Raw genomic sequence first — 23,143 nt, forward strand, 5'->3', positions numbered from 1 at the left:
CAAGCCTCACCCGTGACCGGCGGGCCCCGAGGCCTCTCGTGCGGCTTCCGGGAGCGGAGGCGCGGCCTCGCGGGCTGGAGGAGGCGGAGGCGGAGGAGGAGGCCAACATGGCGGCGCGCAGGGCTGGGCCGGGCCGCCGCAGCGCCTGAGCCCTCCACTGCCGTCGTTCGGCTCGGGGTGCCCACGCCCGCGCCCACCCTGGCCCGGCGGCCGCGAAGCGCGAAGCGCAGGAGTGCAGGGGCCCGCCCGGGCGCGGGGACGGCGCGGAGGCAGCGCCGCGCGGCCCGCCAGGCCCCGGACCCGCAGCTTCGCAGCCTGCCGGCTGGCGCGGCCCAGAAGCCCGAGCCATGGAATCGGAGGAGGAGCAGCACATGACCACGCTGCTATGCATGGGCTTCTCGGACCCTGCCACCATCCGCAAGGCCCTGCGCCTGGCCAAGAATGACATCAACGAGGCCGTGGCACTGCTCACCAACGAGCGGCCGGGCCTCGACTACGGCGGCTACGAACCCATGGACAGCGGCGGCGGCCCCAGCCCCGGGCCCGGCGGGGGCTCGCGGGGCGACGGCAGCGGTGACGGCGGCGGCGGAGGCCCTTCCCGCGGCGGCAGCACCGGAGGCGGCGGCGGCTTCGACCCCCCGCCCGCCTACCACGAGGTGGTGGACGCCGAGGTGAGGAGGGCCGACCCATGACCCCTGCAGGAGAGGCCAGCGGGCTGGAGTTACCTGGGGAGGGGACACACCCCACTGGGCTTGGAGTGCGGAGGGCTTGTGAGGCGGGGGAGGCACGGAGAGAGGGGGAGTGGAACACCGGGCTCTTTGGGATGGAGGTCACCGGACTGGGGTCATGTGGGGAGAAGGGCCCATAGGGAGGGGCTGAATGGGGAATAAGGGCTACAGGGCAAGGCTGTGCGGCAGCGTGAGTAGGAGGTCTCTGGGCTTTGAACTGAGCTCACTAACTGGGCAGGCCCGGGTCGGGGATGGGGAGGAGGGCCCAAGGCTGGCCTCCGAGGTGGGGAGAGCCAGACACATTAACCTGGAGTGTGTGATGGGGAGGATGCTTGTATCAGGGGGTGAGAAATGGGGTCCTAGGAGATTAGGCGAGGGCCCGAGATTTCGCGGCCCAGGGTTTCAGTGAAGGAGTGGGGAGGCACCAGGTTCAGAGTCAGAGAAAAAGTGGGATGGGCTAGCCAGAGTAGCGGCTTTGCTAGGGTCAGGAATGAGGTTAGGAATGGGGTTTGGGTTTTAGCCAAGGACCAGAAAGAGAGGAGATTGGTCAGGGTCTAAAATGAAGAGGGACTGGGCAGAGGCCAGGAATGACAAGAATTGATAGGAAGTGGGGAGGGGGCTTAGCTGCAATAACGTCTGGGGGGGGGACGTCGTCGATAAGAGATATTAAAGCCACGGGGATTCGACTGAGAGAGGTTAGAGATAAGAGGACAGGGCAGGAGTCAAAGCTGAGGAGGGGCTAGGCAGTGATGGGACTGGAGTTGGAGGATGAAGCTGGGACCAAGTCTGGGTAAGCAGAGTACTGGTCATCGATTAAGTCAGAAATGAGGGAAAGCTAGACTGGAGAAAGGGATTGGAGCAATACTGAGGGTGCTATGTAGAGGGACAGGGACAGGGTAGGAGGTAAGGGGACTGGAGAAGTCTGTTAAGGAGAAAGAGGGCCGTCTAGGCGAATGGCTTTGATCAGAAATCTCAAATCTGGGTGGCGATGATTCCTTTTTGTTTTAGTTAGGGATGTGAGCAAAGAACACTGGGGGAGGGTGTAGAAAACAGACTTTACCTCTGATTTTTTAAAAGCATCGACCAGAAGTAACAGTGCTTGTGAATAATTACTTTGCAGAAAAATGGCAGCTCATGGTAGGAGTTTTGGTGCGATTCACTGCTTAGTACATTTCAAGGGTCCAGTAGAGCAGGCTGGCCTACTCTAGTGCTTTGGGTTTTTTAGTAGAGATGTGAATTTGGATAATTCTTAATGAAGCTAAGCGTCCTGATAGAATTTTCTCCTAAATGTTTTATCATTTTAGTTATATTCTTTTGCAGCAGTTCCTTGGGCTGAAGTATTTTGGGAAAGAAGGTGGCACTTCAAAAAGCCAGATTTCTTCACAAGATCTCTTTGGTTTCCAGACTTCCACACACTTGGTTGATTGCCCTCTGTTACCTAGTAACTCAGCTAGATCATTGACTAGTATATGGCAGTAAAGGTTTTAATTTGTCCTAGTTTGGGAAAAAATTCCCATATATTTAAATAACTGTACCTAAGTCACTTTAAGAAATGAGCTTCTCTTTGCAAGGCCCCCTCACTCCTCTCCTTGTTCCTTCTAGTTTTTTTGTTTTTGTTTTTTTAAAATAAATTTATTTATTTATTTTTGGCTGAGTTTGGTCTTAATTGCTGCTCGCCGGCTTTCTCTAGTTGCAGCAGTGGGGGCTACTCTTTGTTGCTGTGCGCGGACTTCTCATTGCGGTGGCTTCTCTTGTTGCAGAGCACAGGCTCTAGGCATGCGGGCTTCAGTAGTTGTGGCTCACGGGCTCTAGAGTGCAGGCTCAGTGGTTGTGGCGCACGGGCTTACTTTTTCCGTGGCGTGTGGGATCTTCCCGGACCAGGGATCGAACCGGTGTCCCCTGCATTGGCAGGTGGATTCTTAACCACTGCACCACCAGGGAAGCCCCCTTCCTTCTAGTTCTGACCCAGTTTTGAAATCAAGAAGAAAGTCATTGCTTATTCTGAAGATGCTTGTATGGCCCTACAAAGTTCAGTGTATCCTAATTTTGTGAAAAATTTTACTCTTTTTTTCTTTTGTCACACCTTTTAATTTCCTAGAATTGCAAAATCAAAATAAATTATAATGCTTGGTGGTACTTTAACATTAGTTGTACTGCCTGTACATTTAAATACTAAGAATTGGGACTGGCTTCTTTGCACATGAATGACAGGCTGAGGAGTTTGCTTTAATGTAAAATCCAGAGAATCTATGACTTTCTGAAGAATCCTGTCAAGTTTTCATTTCCTCTTGACCTGTGGATTTGGCTGCACCATTAAATTTTGAGAGTTCACTAGGGGCTGGTTACTGAGGCTGCTTTACCCAGAGGAGTATTGGTGAGGATACAGAAAGACACTTTCCTGGCACACAAGAGCCTGGTAAGAATGTTTCACCCCGTTTTTGCCTCTGTAGTTTTACAAATCTTCTTGCATGCCACCTGTGCACCTTGTTGGTCATCCTTTTGCTGTAGACAGTGGGAACCTGAGGCATTTGATCTTGGGAAATAGGGAGAAGTGCTAAACATTGTTGAGCATCTACAGTGTGTCAGGCACTATGTTAGGTGCTTTATACATTTTATTTAATCCCCAGTGAGATAGTTAATAAGATCACCATTTTAGAGCTGTGTTTGGCTATTGGCAAAGTCTGGATTTGAACCTGTTCTCTCTGACTTCCAAGACAGTGTGCTTTTAATTCTGCTCAACTCATGGTTTTAGGATTGAATTCATTTTAAGATAAGGAAAAATAAAGAGGGAAAGAGACAAATTTGGAGGCTCCTATACAAGTCTAGGAATGATGTGGCTGGCAGTTGCTGCATCAAGGCATTAGGAATAGGATAATGGGTAGAATGAAAGGAGAATCATAGATTTTTAAAGCAGGAGACTTTAGAAATTAGTGATTAGTTTGGCTCCCTTGTTTTACAAGTGCAACCTTGCAGGCCCCAAAGGGGCCTATGTCCCCATAGAGCTGGTTAATGAAAGAGATGGAACTAGACCCCAGGCCCATGCACTGCAAGTCCAGTGTACTTTCTCCCTACCAGTGGCCTGCCTTGCAGATGAAAAGGGGACAGGACACAGTAATGGGTTGAAGCAAACGGAAGTATAATAAACAGTGTGAAGATTGCCAGCTCTTGTGTAATCTACTTGTTTTATTTCTAAAAAATTCATACCTTGTTTGAAAATTTCTATTTGCCCCATAGGAAATTTCAGTTTCAGTGTCCTCTTAAAAATGTTTGGGAATATACAGATTAAAATCTAATTGTTAAAAAAGAAAAAATGATTACATTTATTTTATATTTGTCATTTGGGGACAGGAATGATGCTCTTATTTGGTAAGCATTTGATGCCTTCCAGGTCCTGGGGCTGGGAATAGAGTGCTGAACAGAACGTTCTGGTGGATCTTAGTGCAAGCCACTCATTTTGCAAGAAATTACTTCCCACGGTCATGTAGTTAGGTAAACCAGTTTAGTAATTTGGGCCCATGCTATAATTAGTATTTGGTTTAAAAATTAAAATTTGGAAAGTGAAAGACGTTAACTTCTGGTTCAGTAGCAGCAAGGAGAATGCAGATAAAAAAGACCCAGATATCTAGCAGAACACATAAAACTGCAGAGAAAGCCACTTTTTAAATATCCTCCAGTAAAGTAAAGGTATTGCTTTGCAGAAAGTTGTGTTTGGTTGTTATTAGTATTGTTGGATGTAGATATATATGTAATTCTTAGTCTCTGGGTCTGGACGGGACTTTGAAAAGTTATCCAGTTTTGATTTTGAATGGCATTACTTCAAACCCTTTCCATGGCAGGTAGGAGTCTGTTCTATTATTAGAGAGTAAGATCTCACAGCTGCTCTAAATAACTTATCCAGATGTTTAACACCCCCCACTGTCAGAATTCTTCGGTGTTTCTTATATGGCTGTCAACCCCCCCTGGCCACTACTCAGGGCATGCCTCCTGGTTCTGCCCTCTACAGAGCTGGAAGAGAGTTGGTCCTTTAAGAATTGTGATCCTGTCCAGAGAGTTAGTAGAGTTTAGAACCAGGAACCGTTGTAGGCACCTTTTAAAATTTAACAGTTGTGAAATGTACATTATTTGTTATTAAGTCTCCTTTTGTCTTTAGAAAATACAAAAATGGAATTTTTAAAAAATAAATTTATTTATTTATTTATTTATGGCTGTGTTGGGTCTTCATTGCTATGCGCAGGCTTTCTCTAGTTGTGGCGAGTGGGGCTACTCTTCGTTGTGGTGCGTGGGCTTCTCATTGTGGTGGCTTCTCTTGTTGCAGAGCACGGGCTCTAGGTGCGCGGGCTTCAGTAGTTGTGGCTCACGGGCTCTAGAGCACAGGCTCAGCAGTTGTGGCATATGCGCTTAGCTGCTCCATGGTATGTGGGATCTTTCCAGACCAGGGATCGAACCCATGTCCCTTGCATTGGCAAGCAGATTCTTAATCACTGCGCCACCAGGGAAGTCCCTAAAATGGAATTTTTTTGCAAGGAGATTTTAATTAACAGCTAGAAATACCTTCCTCAGTGTGTAGTTCTGTGATAATTAATATTCCTAGAAGTGACATTTAATGCTGTGATCTCACCAATATTGTGAACTGCTTGTTTTGTTCCTGTTGTATGTGGATAGTCTTTCTGAAAGTATTTTGTCAGGCGTGTTTGCAAGATTTCATTGCTATTTTGTTAAGAGCCCCAAAGTTGGTCCTGCTAGAGTATATATAAATCACATTACTTTGTAACTCCTTAACTCATTTCTGCCTCCTTTTTTCCTTTTGGTATTAAGTGGGTAGTTATACATGAATTAAAGTTATAATACATTATATATACAATATGTAATATGTTACATGATATATTCAGGTTTATATTAAAATTCATGCCCCTTTTTCCCTAAAATACACAATCCTAGCTTATTTGATATAGAGTAAATATCAAATAAGTAAATTTTAGTAATTATTTGTGATTTGAATGCATGACTCGTGGTTTCTGATTTACTGTGATTTGTTAAATTAGAAAAAGTGGAATCTATTTAAAAGTTTGAGTTAAAGAATTATTCCAAAAATCAGTTGAAAGTAAATGAAAAATAGGGAATCTGAAAGATTAATTTTGAAATAAGAATTTTTTTATAATCTAGAATATATGTATCTCCTTTGTGAATGAGGCTTATGAGTTCATCTGACAGTTGGTTCTCACCTTGTAATGACCTGGCCATTTACTATTAGAATGAATGTAATTTGGCATGAAGGAAGTACCTATTGTGTGTCAGTGAGTATGTATTCTAGTGAAATCATAGTAGGTAGTGACAGCTTTATACAACATAATAATGCTGTTAGCGTAAAATTTGAAACCATTTACAATATTAGAAAAGTAAATGTTGTAATGTTTTAACAATTTGAGGAAAGAGTTTCAACTGTAATACGACCCAAATAGCAGACATTGGTGTACTACACATCTTTGTACTTACTGCTCAAATATCATATAATATTGATTTTATTTGAATTTGAGCACAAACATGAAAAATTTTTACTTTTAATAGAGCTATTATATTTAGAAAGATTTAGTTCACTAATACTTTTCATGTCTGGAGTCCAGTTTTCCAGGAAATTTTTCTTATTTGGAACACCAGAGAGAAGTAAGTAAAATACGTAGATTAAACCATTTCAAAACACCCCCATACATTTAATGCACTCAAGATCATGCATTTCATTCATTTGTGTTTTAGCTTGTTTTTTAAAAAACATAGTTCAAGTAAGTTTTAATATTAGGTTTTCTATCAAATTAGAAGTGTTTTGTAGTAGTCCAAGCATGAGGTGATGAGTTGTTGGTGGCAAATGCATTTGACGGTAGTGAAAAGAGACAAGTAGCCCAGGGGTAAAGGAGGGAACAGGAAAACTTTAAAAACAAAGTAGGCTCACCCGTTTGTATAGGGCGATGTGAAACAGCTTTATGTGCTACATGCCCCTGAGAGGCTGTTTTTACTGATGCCACACTCAAGAAAAGGTTACAGTATGTTCTGTTTAAGAAAGGTCAGGAATGTGTAATACATTTTACCAAGGTTTTCATTTTAAAAAAAATGGAAGAAGAAGAAAGTTGGACACATAAAGAAATAAACTTTCAGGTACCTGGGAAATTCAGATACGAGGGACATTTCAGCCTGAGACTTCCACATTGTGGAGGCATTGCTAAGTAGGTTGTGCTTCATTTTCAAGAGTAGATGTTTTTTTCTCACCTTCCTTCTAGGGAGTTTTAGTTTCTTTTTTAAGTTTGTATTTCTGATTCTCATTGTTATCATAGGAATTTTTATTATTCAGTATTGAAATATTTTTCAGTCACAGTTGAGTTGTAAAAAATTTTTGTTCAGCTCATGTTAGTAATAGGTGACAGTAGATTTGGTTTATTTTTATTTGTTCTGAAGAAAAGAGGTAACACAATTAAGTTGCTATTTCATTCTGATAATCTTTCCAGAAATTGAAATGCTTTAGCCATGAAGCAGAGGTGTGTGGAATCTTTTTCTAGAGCTAAGTTGAAGATTTTATTTTTCTTCTTAGAAATAAGTGATACCCTAGGTGCCCACCAAAGTCTTTTCACTTCTTAAGTTCTAGCACACAGTTCTCTTTCCTGTAGTGTCTTAGTTATGTGCATTGTAAAATTCAATTGACATCATTGATATGCTTTCACTTAGGTTTAAGATGTTTATGTTAGAAATATTTTATTTAAAAAAAGTAAATATGATACATTCTTTATCAGTAGGCTTCCAAAATGGTTTCTGAAATTAAAATCTTTTCCAGAAAGATTTGTTGGTCAGACATTCTATGTTGCCAAGGTTTTTCAACTTCTGCTTTGTGTTCTTTTAGAATCCAGCTTTTCATAAACAGGTCAGCATTTTTTGGCTTTTTTTCCCTCTTTCCATTTCTCTTATATTGGCAATTTTTGTTGAAAATTGAATTGCTTTGTGAGACTTAGAGTTAGAAGCCTACAGTGTAGCGTTTTGGTAGCAATTTAAAATAAATTTCGGATCCTAAAAAATATGAAGGTATTCCATACTGCCCATGGCAACACCATCTGTCAATTATTTAATTTATTCTAGACTCCTTACTCTCTCTTCTTATCAAGTAGCCTGTTAATTCTAATCCTAAATATCTCTCCTGCCCCCTTTTGTCTATTTCCTCTGTTACTGCTTTGGTTTTGTTCATGTGTCTTTCTTACTATTTCTCTGTGCCACTCACTGGTGCCAGAATGATCTTTGTAAAATGCAAATTTTAGTTATGGGATAACCTTGCTTAAAAATGTTTGGTGGTTCCTTATTTCCTGTAGGTAAGATCTAAACTCCTTTCTTTCAAGATCTCCATACTTATCCATCCCATCTTACCTCCTGCGTTCCAGTGCCATGCTCTCCCTTGCAGTTCAGGGGCCATCTGTTCCCTCACACTCACCCCTGAACCCCAATATCCATCTGCCTGGATAACATGGATTCATTCTTCAAGATTACCTCAAACGCCATTCCTCCTCAAGGCACACTTGTCTCACACGGCTACATTCTCCCACTGCATTCTGTATGTACACCAAGTAAAGCAGTGATCATGTTTTAGTTAATAAAGAGATGTGTTTACATATATGTATCTGTTTCCATTAGACCTGAGGAGCAGCATTATTTCTTTCTATCTGTGTCTAGGACCCCTGGCTCACAGAGTTTGTTGGATAGATAACTAAATAAATGGATGGAAAGAACACCTTAAGTGAAATTAAAAGTCAAATGGTATTTGAAAGAGTATTGAACCAGGAACTTGGGAGACTGTACATTTCTCTTCAGGGTTCTGTTGATTGCCAACTATAGTATTAAGTCAGTTTGCCTCTCTGAGCCTCAGTTTTCTCACCTATGAAATGGGCGTCTCGCACTAGATCTGTGGTTAAATTTTTTCATTCTTTCTTCTCTTCGAGAAATTTAAAGCTATGAGACCTTTCAGAAAACAGCACATGTAAATATACACCCTTAGTTTTTTAAATAAACTTGTGCTAAAACACTAATGCTGTTATTTTTGGGTGATAGGACATACAGGTAATTCTCTTTTTTTCTGAATTTAAAAAAATTAATGAGTTTTTGAAAAGTATATAAACTTTATTAAATGAAGACGAACCAAAACCATTAAAAATAAAAATAGCTTTAAAAAAATAGACTAAAGTATTTCATGATTCTTAGGAAAATTTTGCCTAGATTCCAAAATTATTTTAAAACTTTGCTACTGAGGAAAATTAAATATAGAAAGATTAAATTCATGTTTTATCTAACTGAAATACAGAAAAAAGTATACTGCTTCCTAACATATAATTGGGAACATTTTTTTTTAATCTAGATTTTATATTTGATTATCTACTTATTAGATAGGTTCTAATTAGCTCTAGTTATAAGAAAACTGGCTTGCAAGATGTGGCTCAGCAGGACTTTTCAATTTTGAGTCACGTCTTGAGTTTTAATGGAGCTTCTGTTTAGTTGCTTTTCCTGCCTTTCTCCTTTTCTTCATGCTCCCCCCACCCCCAGCCCTCGCCTAATATCTCAGAGCATTTTGCCTTGTTGACTGTTTTTAGGACTTTTCTTATCTATGACTCCCATGCGTTTGGATTGGCCTTTAGGTTACCTACCAGCATTTAAAGACTATCCAAGATCTATGACTGTGTTTTGGAAACAGCTGTCTTTAGAACACAAGTTTTTTGTTTTGTTTTATTTTGCTTTGCCAAAGGGATGGAATAGAGATGCACACCTGGCCAGCAAGGTCTTCCATTGTCACCTCTCTTTTCTCTGACCTGTAACACTGTTACTCATGATTGTTGGGCTGTTGGTGGGCTCCAGACTCAATCTTATCTGCTGTTTTCAAGAAACATTCCACTCACTTGACTCTTTCTGTCGTTTGCATACCTTAATGTACTCTTTCATGTGTATTTACACATTTATTTTTAAGAGGGCAAGACTGCTATTTCCAGTATTTTTATTAAATGGAAAATAAAGAGTTCTCAGAAGAAAAACTCTAGATTTGTGTTAAATAATGATACAAATCAAATTCCAATGATAAAAACAGGCATTACACCAAAAATGTCAGAGCAGCCAGACAGTTAATAGCCCATTTAACAAAACACTTAAACATACCTTCATTCAGTAGGTTTTTATTGAGCACTGACTGTGTGCTAGGCACTGAGCTAGACACTGGGAATACAGTGGTGAACCAATCACACATAGTTCCTTCTCTGTTCCAGTTTCAAGGCTGGTGGATTTCTTATGCTCTATGTCCAATAGATTATAATGTTATAATTCAGAAAATTAAGGCCTTGAAGAGTTGTGGGTTAAGTGTGAAGAGATTAGATCTATCAAAAGCATTTGAGTAGTGCCTCAAGAATTTTTTTGTGATGTAATTTGATGTATAGTGGTATCCATTGCCAGGAAAGCAAGTGATATTGTTTTTTCAAATGATATTTCTTTAGTGCCATGGAATGTACAGAATTTGTATTTACTTACTTGTTGAATGTTTAATATTAGTAGGTTAATTATTCTCTCAACTAGTATCTCTTTGAAGAATGATGCTGATTATTTCAACTAAATGTCATTACTTTTGGTCCTAAAATCATGAAGATGTATATTTTTCCCCAGAAAAGAGAAATTGTCCTAGGCAATTTTTTAGGCTAAAAATCTCTTATGATTGTTGATAATACCCCCAAAAAAGGATGTTTTAAAGCTGGAGGAATGTTGTTGATTTTATAAACACTTAATGATGGTGGCAGTAACAGTAACACTAAATGAAAAACCTGTCTGGTATTCATCACGTTAGGAATCCTTAGTTTATTACCAATATTGTGTGTGTGTGTGTTTAGTTTTATGTTGGAGTGGACTGTCTTTACTAAAATACTGTAATACTTTTAAAATGTTAGTAATTTTCATTTTGTAAGATTTCTGTCTCATGATGTTTGCTTCATTTGAAATGTTTTGGTGAGTTACAGTAGCAACAGATCATTCTGTATTTCACAAGTTTATATATCATATTTGTTTTTGAGAAAATGTCAGTTGTCTATTAAGCAATCAGTATTCTCGGTGTTGAAGTTACACCAGGCAAAAAAATGTTTGTGTAATATATAAAATTTGTACCATAAAAAACAATTGGTTCATGATATGTGTACATATATACTGACATCTGTAGAGAATAACAAGTGAGTCCTGTTTGCTTTTTATTACTTTGAGGTTTTTATGCTTGGAGTATAAAACAGGACTGTGGTAAAAGAATTCCAAGCATTTGTTAAGGGGGATCAAAGACCAGAATCAATGCTGAGTTACCTTGGATTCACCCAGTTCACAGTGGTTATAATACAGGAGAGAAATATCAAGAATACCTTACACTTCATAAAACAGAAAAATCGTTTGTAGAACTGAGAATATTTCCTGTCCTCTCCTCTCCCTATTCCAATAAACAATACTAAAAGTTGTAAATTTAAGGATTAAAATTGAAGATTTGTTTCAAAGCTGGAAGGGACCATTGGGATCTTGTGGTGTTAAACCTCGTCAGTTTAGGGATGAGGACCTCGACTCTTGGATCATTAGCAAAGTCAGGAAGGGAACTAGCCTTCTTCTCAAGAAGTGTTTTGTATCGTTTACCACACTGTCTTTCTGACATGAGGAAGTCTTTTACTGTAGATCATCTTTAGTATATCCTTCCTCATAAACTTGCTGTATCTTAATCATCACCATTTCCTTTGTTAGATACTAGTTTCAGTTAGGGGGGCAAAGGTGACATTTGATTCATTTTTTCCCCCTTAAAGGTGTTTATCTTTTTTACCTTGCTTTCTCATTGAGCACTTTCTAATGTCAGCAGCTGTTGACAAGTTTATAAAAGGTGGTGAGGGTTGAGGAGGGGAAGGTTGAACAAGTGCTGTCATTTGTGAAGGTGTTGTGTCCGTCTGTCTACTTAGCATCCTTGTAAACCTGGCAAGGATTAGTGACCCACTGCCTGAGTCTATCCATAGTTGCACATGGGTACTGGGTATTTAAAAATAAGCTTAATAGTCAGTATATAAATCTCTTGAAATAATATATGCCTAATTTATATATCTTTTACTTTCTTAAAACTGCCTTTTTGTTCTCTACGTATCAATTGTAGGTTTGAAACCAAACATTTTGAATGATACCTTGGAAAGGTATTAATACTCTAAAAACATGACACTTGCCTTAATTATATATTTTAATGAATACAGAAATTTTAAAAAGCATGTGTGATTAACTCTTAGAAGATACATTAAAAAAAAAAATCAGCCTTAAAATATGCCAGGTCCTGGGCTTCCCTGGTGGCGCAGTGGTTGAGAGTCTGCCTGCCAATGCAGGGGACACGGGTTCGAGCCCTGGTCTGGGAAGATCCCGCATGTTGCGGAGCAACTGGGCCCGTGAGCCACAATTACTGAGCCTGCGCGTCTGGAGTCTGTGCTCCGCAACAAGAGAGGCCGCGATAGTGAGAGGCCCGCGTACCATAATGAAGAGTGGCCCCCGCTTGCCACAACTGGGGAAAGCCCTCGCACAGAAACGAAGACCCAAAACAGCCATAAATAAATAAACAAATAAATTAAAAGAAAAGAAAAGAAAGAGGCTGAACAAATGAAAAAAAAACTGGTGACTTAAAAAAAAAATATGCCAGGTCCTTTTATGACCCTTAACCTATTATGCACATGCTTTTTTTCCTACCTGGCCTGTCCTCCTTATCCCTCTTTCCTTTTCTCTTACTATATTGGACCAGGAGAGTTAGTCCATAGCACTATGTGACATCAGTTTGATCCTTGTACTTGATCCTTTCTCCACAAAGTAGATTTAACACAAGCTCGTGGTTGGCAGAGTTAGGTATTGGACATCCTCCTTATTTCAGTCTAGCGAGTCCTGTGAGATTCCAAATACTAACATACCACATGTACTGTTAATCAGGTTTGCTACTGGTTTTCTTTTAGAGCTTGATGCCCTCTATTCCACTTCCTCCCATTCACTCTTCCCCTTTACCCAGTAAAAAGTCCCTTCTTGAGTTTGAATAGAAACCCTTACATACAATGCTCTGTCATAGCATTTACCCCATTATATTGGAATTATTCATGTATTTGTCACCCAGACTGAATTGTAAGTTTGAGGTCAAGGTCTGATCTTCTGTATTTTTCAGAAAGTCCAGGGGAATACTTGACATAGGAGGTACTAAATAAAAGTATCTGATCTGGAAAATATTTAGTTTGCATCAACATTTTGGAACACATTTTCCCCCATTCACGTGTATCGAGTAGTTTCTTAAAGTGAATCTTGCCTAAAATAACCTACACCATAGCTTGAAGGTAACAAGTATTTTGATAGTCCTATAGCAGATTTCTGTCATGGTATTTACCTTGTTTTACAGTTTGAGGGAAGGAACTTTTTTTGAACTGTTACCAGTGTCTTTCTGATGGACACACATTAAATGTGAACTTTTGTATTCAGTACCACTCCCTCTGTTTAAGTTTTTTCTGTAGCTCATAGAAAAATATTGCACACAGGAAAGAGCATAATGCATGATAAAAGAAACAAAACTTTTTTTAGCCTTTGGTAGGACTGTTTAACAGTCTGTTTTTATGTAGCTTTGTTACATGTCTTAGTTGAGCTCAGCTTCATTAAGGAGAAGATTATTTGCAGAGATTGTCATTTCTGGAGAAGAAAGAAATACGCTACAGAATAATTAAAGTAGTAATCTGATTTTTAGTGTTGTTTCTGTTTCAGATTGTCCTATTTGTTTCATTTATCAATGTAATAATGATTAATGATGTTACTATCAGTCCAAGTGAATTTATTTTGAAGTAAAGCTATTGAGACACTGTTCGGTGTTTACCCCTCCTTTCTTACCCCGGTGCAAAAAAAAAAAAAATGTGTGTGTAGAAAGTAGGAAGAGGAAAGAAACAGCAGTATGGGAACCGTTTGTGCCGCGCTGAACAAATACTTGTTGAATGCCTTTGATTCCGGTCTGGCTTCTGATTGCTAAAACACATCCCTACTTCTTAGGAGCTCATAGCCCATTGCAGTGATCCTGAAGGGTGGGTAGGGATGACCAGCAGCAGATCAGGTTGCTTTTTCAAGATAGCTTGTCCCCTACAGGGCCCCTAACTATCCCAGGAGCTTCTGACAGAGTGGGGAGTAGTATGAATCTCCTAAGGACAAAGACGTCCTACAGAACCACAACAGCATTATCTCAACCAGAGGAATTTAACAACGATACATTAATATTCTATATTATTTAGTCCATATTTAGATTTCCCCACTTGTACCAAAAATGTCCTTTATAGACATTTTAAAAACCAATCCAGGATTGAATCAAAATATCACCTCACACCTGTCAGAATGACTATCATCAAAAAGAATACAAATAAACGCTGGCGAGGATGTGGAGAAAAGGGAACCCCCTCGTACACTGTTGGTGGGAATGTAAATTGGTGCAGTCACTGTGTAAAATAGCATGGAGGTTTCTCAGAAAACGAAAAATAGAACTACATATGACCCAACAATTCCACTCCTGGGTATATATCTGAAAAAAACCAAAACACTAATTTGGAAAGATACATGCATCCCATTGTTCATAGCAGCATTACTTACCATTGCCAAGGTATGGAAGCAACCTAAGTGTCCATCAACACATGAATGGATAAAGAAGGTGTGGTATATATATATATATATATATATATATATATATATATATATATATATATATATACACACACAAAGGAATACTACTTAGCCATAAAAGAAAGAAATTTTGCCAATTGCAGCAACATGGATAGACTTGGAGGGCATTATGCTAAGTGAAATAAGTCAGACAGAGAAAGGCAAATACTGTATGATATCACTTATATGTGGAATCCAAAAAATACAACAAACTAGTGAATATAACAAAAAAGAAGTAGACTCACAGAAAAAATAGAGAACAAACTAGTGGTTACCAGTGAGGAGAGGAGACGGGGGAGGGGCAGTATAGGGGTAGGGAATTAAGAGGTACAAACTGTTAGTTATAAAATAAGCTACAAGGATATATTGTACAACATGGGGAATATAAAAGATATTTTATAATAACTATAAATGGAATATAACCTTTTAAAAATCATGTAGGGACTTCCCTGGTGGCACAGTGGTTAAGAATCCGCCTGCTAATGCAGGAGACATGGGTTCGAGCCCTGGTCTGGGAAGATCCCACATGCTGCGGAGCAACTAAGCCCGGGCACCACAACTACTGAGTCTGTTCTCTAGAGCCCGCGAGCCCCAACTACTGAGCCCGAGTGCCGCAACTACTGAAGCCCGTGAACCTAGAGCCCTAGAGCAATAAGAGAAGCCACCACAATGAGAAGTCCACGCATTGCAGTGAAGAGTAGCCCCCACTCACCACAACTAGAGAAAGCCTGCGGGCAGCAATGAAGACCCAACGCAGACCAAAAAAAAAAAATCATGTAATAAAGTACTAGGCCATATATTAAGCACTTCAAATGCATCATTGCGTTGAAAAAAAATGCAGGATTGAATAAAAAATTATGCATTGCATTTGGTTATCATATCTCTTTAATGTAGATTCTAGAATAGTCTTTACATCTCTTTAGTCTTTTGATACTGACATTTTTGAAAGTAACCCAGTTCTCATACTGTATTTTTAAAAGATTTTATAATTGAATCACTTTAAATGCACAGGAAAGTTTTATCATTGTCTATTAAGGTAATAAGGAAAACTGAACAAAAATATTAACTTCTCTCATGACATAATTTGCTCCTCTTTAATAAGACCACACTTTCAGTCATCTCTATTCTGATCTTTTATAGAATTTTAGCATTTTTGGAGCCAAAGAGGGGTCTTAAATCTATAGGTAAACGTTTTCATTTTATAGATGAAACTAAAATATGAAGTTATCAAGTCTTATCTAAAACAGTCGTTCCCAACTAGGGACGATTTTGCCCCTGGAGACATTTGGTAATGTCTGGAGACCTTTTTGGTTGTCACAACTAGAGGGGTACTACTGGCACATAGTGGGTAGAGGCCAGCGATGCTGCCAAACATTTCACAATGCACAGAACAGCCCCCCTCAACAAAGAATTATACAGCCTAAAATGTCAGTAGTGCCGAGGATAAGAAACCCTGGTCTAAAATCATACAGCTAGTGGTGGGCTTAAATCCATGTGTCTTGACCCTCAATTCTGTGTTCTTTCCACTCACAAAACTTTGGCTCCCTTTCATTCTCCCTGCCTTCATCCTCCGTTTCTTCACTTTGAACTTTCTTTTTTGTTAAGTCTAATGAATTTCTTGATGCCTGTAAGGATTAAGATGAATTAGAGCATATTGCTAGAAGAACATAGAGTATCTTTCTAAAAGAGAAATATAAAAGTGCTTTCAGTGGAATTTTGTTCCTATAAGTAAAAATGTGTGCAAAATAACCTTTTAAAAGCAGTTTGGATAACCGTAACAGCTCTTTACTTTGTTTACATGATTTTTGAGTTTACAGAGCATTTTCACATACATTATCTTATTTAGTACTCACAAAACCCCTTTGTAGTTACAAGCAAACAAATGGCAGTGTCCTTTTCAAAAGTGAGGAAATGAAGGGTCAAGGAAAATAATATATCCTATCTGACTGTGGTCAGGTAGGCATTAGTTAAAATTACATGGAGCAAGATTTCAGTTGAACTTTTATCTGTGCTAAAAAGGAACAGGCAGTCTCAAAATGTCATAGGCTCCTGGTTCCTAGACCTGTTTAGGCAGAAGCTCTGGGATATTTCTGGGGATGTGGAAGGGATTTAGGTATCACCAAAGGTTTAGACACTGGCAGTAGAGTGGAGAGTTAGACAGCTTGTTGAGTAACACAATCCAATTAGTGCACCAAACCTGTGAATAGATCAAGTTTAATACAAATGCAGTATTTGTTGTTATGGAGATAGAAGAAGGTGCTTTAAATATGCCACACTCTCTCTTTGGTGGCAGACTCTCACACATACAGTTCTCTAGACCTAGAATCCCTTCCCCTTCTCTTTCATTTCCTAAGTATTTATTAGGTGCTTAACATTCATTCATTCATCCACCAAATATCTACTGAGCACGTACTCTGTATCAAGGACTGTTGGAGATAATGCAACAGACAAAACAAAAATTCTGCCCTGGTGGAGCTTATATTCTGGCTGAAGGAAGAAGACAGACAGCAAACAAATAAGTCAAATGTAGAATGATGAGTGCTATAGAAAAAAAATTAAGCAGGGAATGGGGCAGAGAGCTTGCTGGACTAGAGGGTAGGTGTTGCAGGGCTGCTTTTTAAAATGTGGTTCAGAGGTGGAGAGGGCAGCTCCTCACCAGAGCCTTGTAGGCAACTGCAATGGCCTTTTTGTCAGAATGAGGAAGGCAAGCGTTGAGGGTTCTGAACAGGGAGGTAACGTGATCTTATGGGAAAGATCCAGAGTTTGTTTTTGGATGTGTTTATTTAAGATGCGTATTAAATACCCTAGTGGAGATGTCAGAGAGGGAGTCGGATAGATGCCTGGAGCCTAGGGAAGAGGTCCATGCTGGAGCTAAACTGTGAGTGCCTTCAGCTCGGAGATGGTATTGAAAACCATGAGCCTGTGCATTCTCAGCAGGGCCAACAGCACTCCAAAGGGCCAAAAATTGTTTCCTGAGGGGTGAAGAAAATCTTAGATATTACAATGGTTGGCTCCAAAGCTCAACCCTAGCCAACACAATCTTATTCTTTAGTATTTAATAAACGGAGATGGGATGATTGAGAAAAAAAATGTTAAAAAGGCTCCTCGAAGGTGTGATCATGAAAACGAGGTTGAGAAACTGCTCTATATGTGACTCCGTGAGACCGCCAAGAGAATGTGTGTGTGTCCGAAGTAAAGAAGAGTTCTGAGGACTGGGTTCCCAGGTACTCCAGTGTTTAGGGACCGAGGTGACAAGGAGGAACCAGCAGAGGAGAGCGAGGAGTGGCTAGTGAAGAGAGAGGAGCCAGGCAGGAGCTTTGTCCTGGAAGCCACGTGGAGGAGGTGTTTCGGGGTGACGGGGCTCTCAGCTGAGTTAAAGGTTGCTGGTGGGCGGGGTCATGTGAGGACTGAGCAGTACCATGTGCTTGAGGCTGAAGAAGCTGGATACTTACTTAGGTCTCAGCCTAAATGTCATTTCATTTATAGGCTACCTTTTCCTTTTTTTTTTTTTTTGCGGTACGCGGGTCTCTCACTGTTGTGGCCTCTCCCGCTGTGGAGCACAGGCTCCGGGCGCGCAGGCTCAGCGGCCATGGCTCACGGGCCCAGCCGCTCCGCGGCATGTGGGGTCTTCCCGAACCGGGGCACAAACCCGTGTCCCCTGCATCAGCAGGCGGATTCTCAACCACTGCGCCACCAGGGAAGCCCTATAGGCTACCTTTGACCATGGTAGGCTGGGTCCCCTTCTTCTTATTTTTTTTTTCCTTTTTTTAAATTGTGAAAAACACAAAACATAAAATCTACCATCTTAGCCATTTTCGAGTATACAGTTCAGTAGTGTTACGTATAGTTACCTTTTGTGAAACAGATCTCCAGAACTTTTTCATCTGGTAAAACTGAAATTCTGTACCCATTAAACTACAGTTCTCCTTTTTTCCCCTACCCCCAGCTCCTGGTAACCACCATTCTTTCTGTTTCTATGAATTTGACTACTTCAGATACCTCATGTAATTGGATTAGCACAACGTCTTGTCTTCCAGGTTCATTCACGTTGTAGTATATGACAAGATTTTCTTCCTTTTTAAGGCTGAATAACATTTTATGGTTTCCCCTTCTTACACACTTGCATAATACTCTGTTATTGTAACAAGCTCCTTACAAGAAATTATAATCTCTTATTTAATTGTCTTTTCTGATAGGCAGTGTATCTCGAAGCTTCAAAGACAGAATGTGTTTGTCTTATTCATCGATGTATTCAGAGCTTCTGGATAATACTGAATGGGAATTCAGTATAAAACAGAAGACAGAATACTTTACATTGCTTGGAGGAATCTTGAAAAATTTGTTAAAGAGATGATACTTAAACTGATTTTAAAGACTGTCTTAGTCTATTCAGGGTAATATAATAAAATACCACAGAATGGGTGGCTTATAAACAACAGAAATTAATTTCTCATAGTTCTGGAGGCTGGGAAGTCCAGGATCAAGGTGCTGGCAGATTTGGTGTCTGTTGAGGACCTGCTTCCAGGTTCGTAGACAGCTGTCTTCTTGCTCTAACCTCACATGGTGGAAGGAAGGGGCAAGGGAGTGCTCTGTGGTCTCTTTGATAAGAGCAGAACTCTGATGACTTGCTCACCTCCCAAAGGCCCCACCTTCAAATACTGTCATAGCAGGGACTATGTTTTGGCATATGAACTTTGTGGGGACACAAACATTCAGTCTGTAGCAAAGGCAAAGTGGTAATTTATTGGGTTGAAAAAGAGCATTTTAAGCATTCTAGGTAGAGGAAAGAACATAGAGGTAGCATGGTTTCACAACAAGGCCTGTGTACTCAGGGGTCTGAGGAGTTTGGTGTGGTTAGAGCAGAAGGTTTGGGAAAGTGGCAGATGAGGTTCTCTTTGTAGGCTGTGGTCAGGTGGTAAAGAGCTTTGCATGCCAGTGCTGGAGACTTGCTTTTACTTTCTAGGCACTTACTGGCAGCTGGGAGCTAAAGGAAGTTTCTGAGCAAGTAAGCGATGGGATCAGATTACTGTTTTTGGTTTGGTTTAGTTTTTGTTTTGTAAAGAAAGATCACTGTGGCATTTTGGAGCAGACACAAGAGTGGGGATAGAATGGTGGCAGGAACAGCAGTCATTTATGCGTGTCGGCTGCAGTCTAAGCAACGTGCAGCAAGGGCCTTAATTAAGGGGGTGAACGGCTAAGAGAGACTACTGAGAAGAAATTTCTGAGGTAGAATCACTGTGGTATGGTGACTGACTGGTTGGGAAGATGACACAATGTTTCAGAGATTAGGGATACTAGAAAAGAAACAAATGTAGCAGAAGAACACTGAGTTCTTTGCAGAGGTTGAAGAGTCTGACAGGGATATAGAAACACTCATCTGAAGCTTGAAGAGAGGCCTGGGATACGGGGTATGATGTGCCTGTTTGCTGTGGTTGGCCACTCTACATGGATGCTGTCCCATCTGCGTAATAATCCTGCAAACCAAGCACTGTTCTCTATTTTTTGTTGAGAAAACTAGTGCACATAGAGAGGTTAAGAAGCTTATTCAAGGGGGCTTCCCTGGTGGCGCGGTGGTTGAGAGTCTGCCTGCCAATGCAGGGGACACGGGTTCGAGCGCCGGTCCGGGAAGATCCCACATGCCACGGAGCAGCTAGGCCCGTGAGCCACAACTACTGAGCCTGCGAGTCCGGAGCCCATGCTCCACAACGGGAGAGGCCACAACAGTGAGAGGCCCGTGCACCGTGATGAAGAGTGGCCCCCGCTTGCCACAACTAGAGAAAGCCCTCGCACAGAGACGAAGACCCAACACAGCCAAAAATTAATTAATTATAATTAATTTAAAAAATAAAATTTGAAAAAAAAAAAAAGAAGCTTATTCAAGGTCATACATCAAGCAAGTGGTGGTGACAGAATCAACATTTAGGTCTGTCATTTGGGAATATATAGTGAAGGAAGTTTCAACAAAATTAAGAATAAAAGGTACTTGCTTCTCCTAGAAACCCCTTATCTAGAACTTTAGGAATATCAGTGGATTAAGAAATACAAGTGCTTTGGGAGAAAAAGAGTTGATAATCAATCCTCTCTTACCTTCTCAACTCTTGGTTTAGGGGACATTATATAAATTTTTTGTTTGGTTGTTTTTTTAATAACAAACAATTTACCTCCATTCTGGAGTGGTGCTTTTAGGGACTGTGTCATCCTGCCAGTTTTAGGAGGAATTGGAATACCTCCAGGGGTGCTTAATCTAGAACCTGAGATTTGGAGAAACTTGAGTTGAATTCTCATCCCATTCTGAATCCATGAATGACTATTATTAGCATTAGGCAAGAGACCATGAGAAATGTGATTTGAGTAACTTGTCTTATTTGAGCCTCAGTTTTGCCCATCTGAAAAAGAAAGATGACAGTTCTTGCCTCATGGAGTTGGGCACCATTCCTGACACAAAGTAGCTAAGTACTCAGTAGATTTGTTCTTCTTTTGCCTCACTCATTTTTCTTTGCGGATATCTAAATCCCCTTTTACCATCTCTCTCCTTTTTCCTGCTGTTTATTAAAACTGAAGGTCCACCTTCAGCTATCAATATTTTTGTTCCTGAGATCAATGATCTGTAAGTCTCAGACCTCAAATGTAAATGAAAGGATAAATCCTATGTGTAAGATACCACCTTTGAATTCGAAGACAACTTCTAATGAAAACCTTGTTTCTATATAGTGAATAAACACCAAGTGTTATGAAAGAAAGGGGTCATGAGAAATGTGAGCTTTTGTAGAAAAGTTAAATTCTCTACGACTTATAACATGGGATGAAAATGAATTCCAAGAAAACAACTTGGCAACAGACTTGATACACAGTGTATTAGTGACTTGGGGACTGCCTGCACTTGTCCATCATCTCTTTTTTCAGTAAACAGTATTTTAGGAACCATTTTATCTAGTCTGAAATAACAGAAGGCATATTAGATCTGCATATAACTATCTCTGAATTGCTTGAAAAATATTAAATAAGACTGACAATCTCAAGATCTCAAGTTTCATTAGAAAGTTGTAAGTTAGTGACTTGGAATCAAAAATATTCATGTTTTGTTTTTGTTTTGTGGTTCGCGGGCCTCTCACTGTTGTGGCCTCTCCTGTTGCGGAGCACAGGCTCTGGACGCGCAGGCTCGGCCATGGCTCACCGGCCCAGCCGCTCCGCGGCATGTGGGATCTTCCCGGACCGGGGCACGAACCCGTGTCCCCTGCATCGGCAGGCGGATTCTCAACCACTGCGCCACCAGGGAAGCCCTCATGTTTTTCCTTAAGCGCTTGACATACATGGTGCTAATTGTTTGTTTTAGGTAATAGACAAATGAATTTTTAAAAACATGGAGAAATGATTTGGCCTCAGTTGGGTATCTTCATTTTTCTGTACATTAATCAAACATTTGGAAGCTCTTTTGAGTACATTGTTGGCTAATAAAATAATTCAGTAATCGAATTTAGTTTTAACATAAACTTTAAGCAGTATTGGCAATCTTCTATGCCTTAAGTTTTCTTTATCTATATTTGTTGAGTTAGTAGGCAGTCGGGAGCAGAGTTTCTCTCTGAACTAACAGGCAGTGTTTACTCCAGTAGGTTTCACTTCTTTAAATAAATAAGGCTAAAATTTTACTATGTCCTTATTGAGTTCAAGAGCAAAGGGTTTGTTGTCTTTTTTTATACTTGAAGGTAGTTTTCTAAGTAAATAGTAAAATTCTGTTATTAACTTAAAAGCTTATGCAGTAATATTTTAAAGCCCAGTTGCAAGGGCTAAGTAAGTGATATTGTTTTGTGTACTCAGCCCTCAATTAAGTTATTGCCTGTACTGTATTTATGTTGGTTCATCTGCATTTTTCAAACAGGCAAATTTCTAAATATGGGTAGTGACATATATGAACATGTCTAATTGTAAATATAGAAGTTTTCATGCAGAAAAATATTTTTGTCAAAATAATTTAGATGTTAAATCTAAAGATCTTTGCTAAACTCTGTGGAGGTAGATTTATACTATATAGTGACAGCATTTATCAATTCCATGAAAAACTTTATTTCCAATAATTAAAAGTATTAAGCCCTTTTATAAACAAACAGTAACCCTTATTCTGAACAATTTGCCAATAATGAAGTTATAATCACAACTATATGAATTCCTAGCATGTTTATGACATTAACCAATATTATGGGAGTTGCAGAGTTCTTGTTTATATTTTAATTTGTATTTATGGGCATAAATAAAATTACTTATTTAGGAAATAGCCTAAATTATGTTTCCAGCAATTGTTTTGATTCTAATCTTAAAATGGCTAATTCAGGAGTCATAATTTAGGACATTAACTCATTTATTATTCTTCTTGGATGACTGAATACACAAGATTCAGTGTTACTAGAAATTTTTCAGGTTAAAAGTGACATTCAAGAATTGTTTGTGAGCTCATTTCTCTTCTGCCTTAGTGACAGAATTGTGCATCTCTAACATGCTAAATTTACATAAATGTTGTAAAATATTTTTAAAACTTAAGTATCTTTAAATTTTAAATGAAATTGGTAGACTGTCAATAAAAAAACATTGCCTCAAATAGTCAAAAAACCTGAAAAGGTTGAAGTTTTATTACTTAATATACTGGAAAAATAAAGTAATTCCAGTTCCCTCTATAACCCTCTGCCTGTAGTACTGTTTCCCTT

The 23,143-nt window shown here is 39.9% G+C and overlaps 1 protein-coding gene across 2 annotated transcripts in view; it reads left to right on the forward strand.

Moving 5' to 3' along the window:
• The first annotated feature begins 240 nt into the window (after positions 1-240).
• Positions 241-23,143, forward strand: part of USP24 (ubiquitin specific peptidase 24) — a 150,230-nt gene continuing 127,327 nt past the window's right edge. Inside the window, exon 1 of one of the 2 annotated variants that reach the window (XM_059062973.2) lies at positions 241-671. In XM_059062973.2, coding sequence (XP_058918956.1) covers positions 348-671 — 324 coding nt within the window. In that variant the 5' untranslated portion in view covers positions 241-347. The remainder of the gene's footprint in view (positions 672-23,143) is intronic. The other variant, XM_059062979.2, reaches the window with a different exon arrangement.

This window comes from Kogia breviceps, chromosome 1, assembly GCF_026419965.1.
Source record: "Kogia breviceps isolate mKogBre1 chromosome 1, mKogBre1 haplotype 1, whole genome shotgun sequence".
Lineage (NCBI taxonomy): Eukaryota > Metazoa > Chordata > Mammalia > Artiodactyla > Physeteridae > Kogia > Kogia breviceps.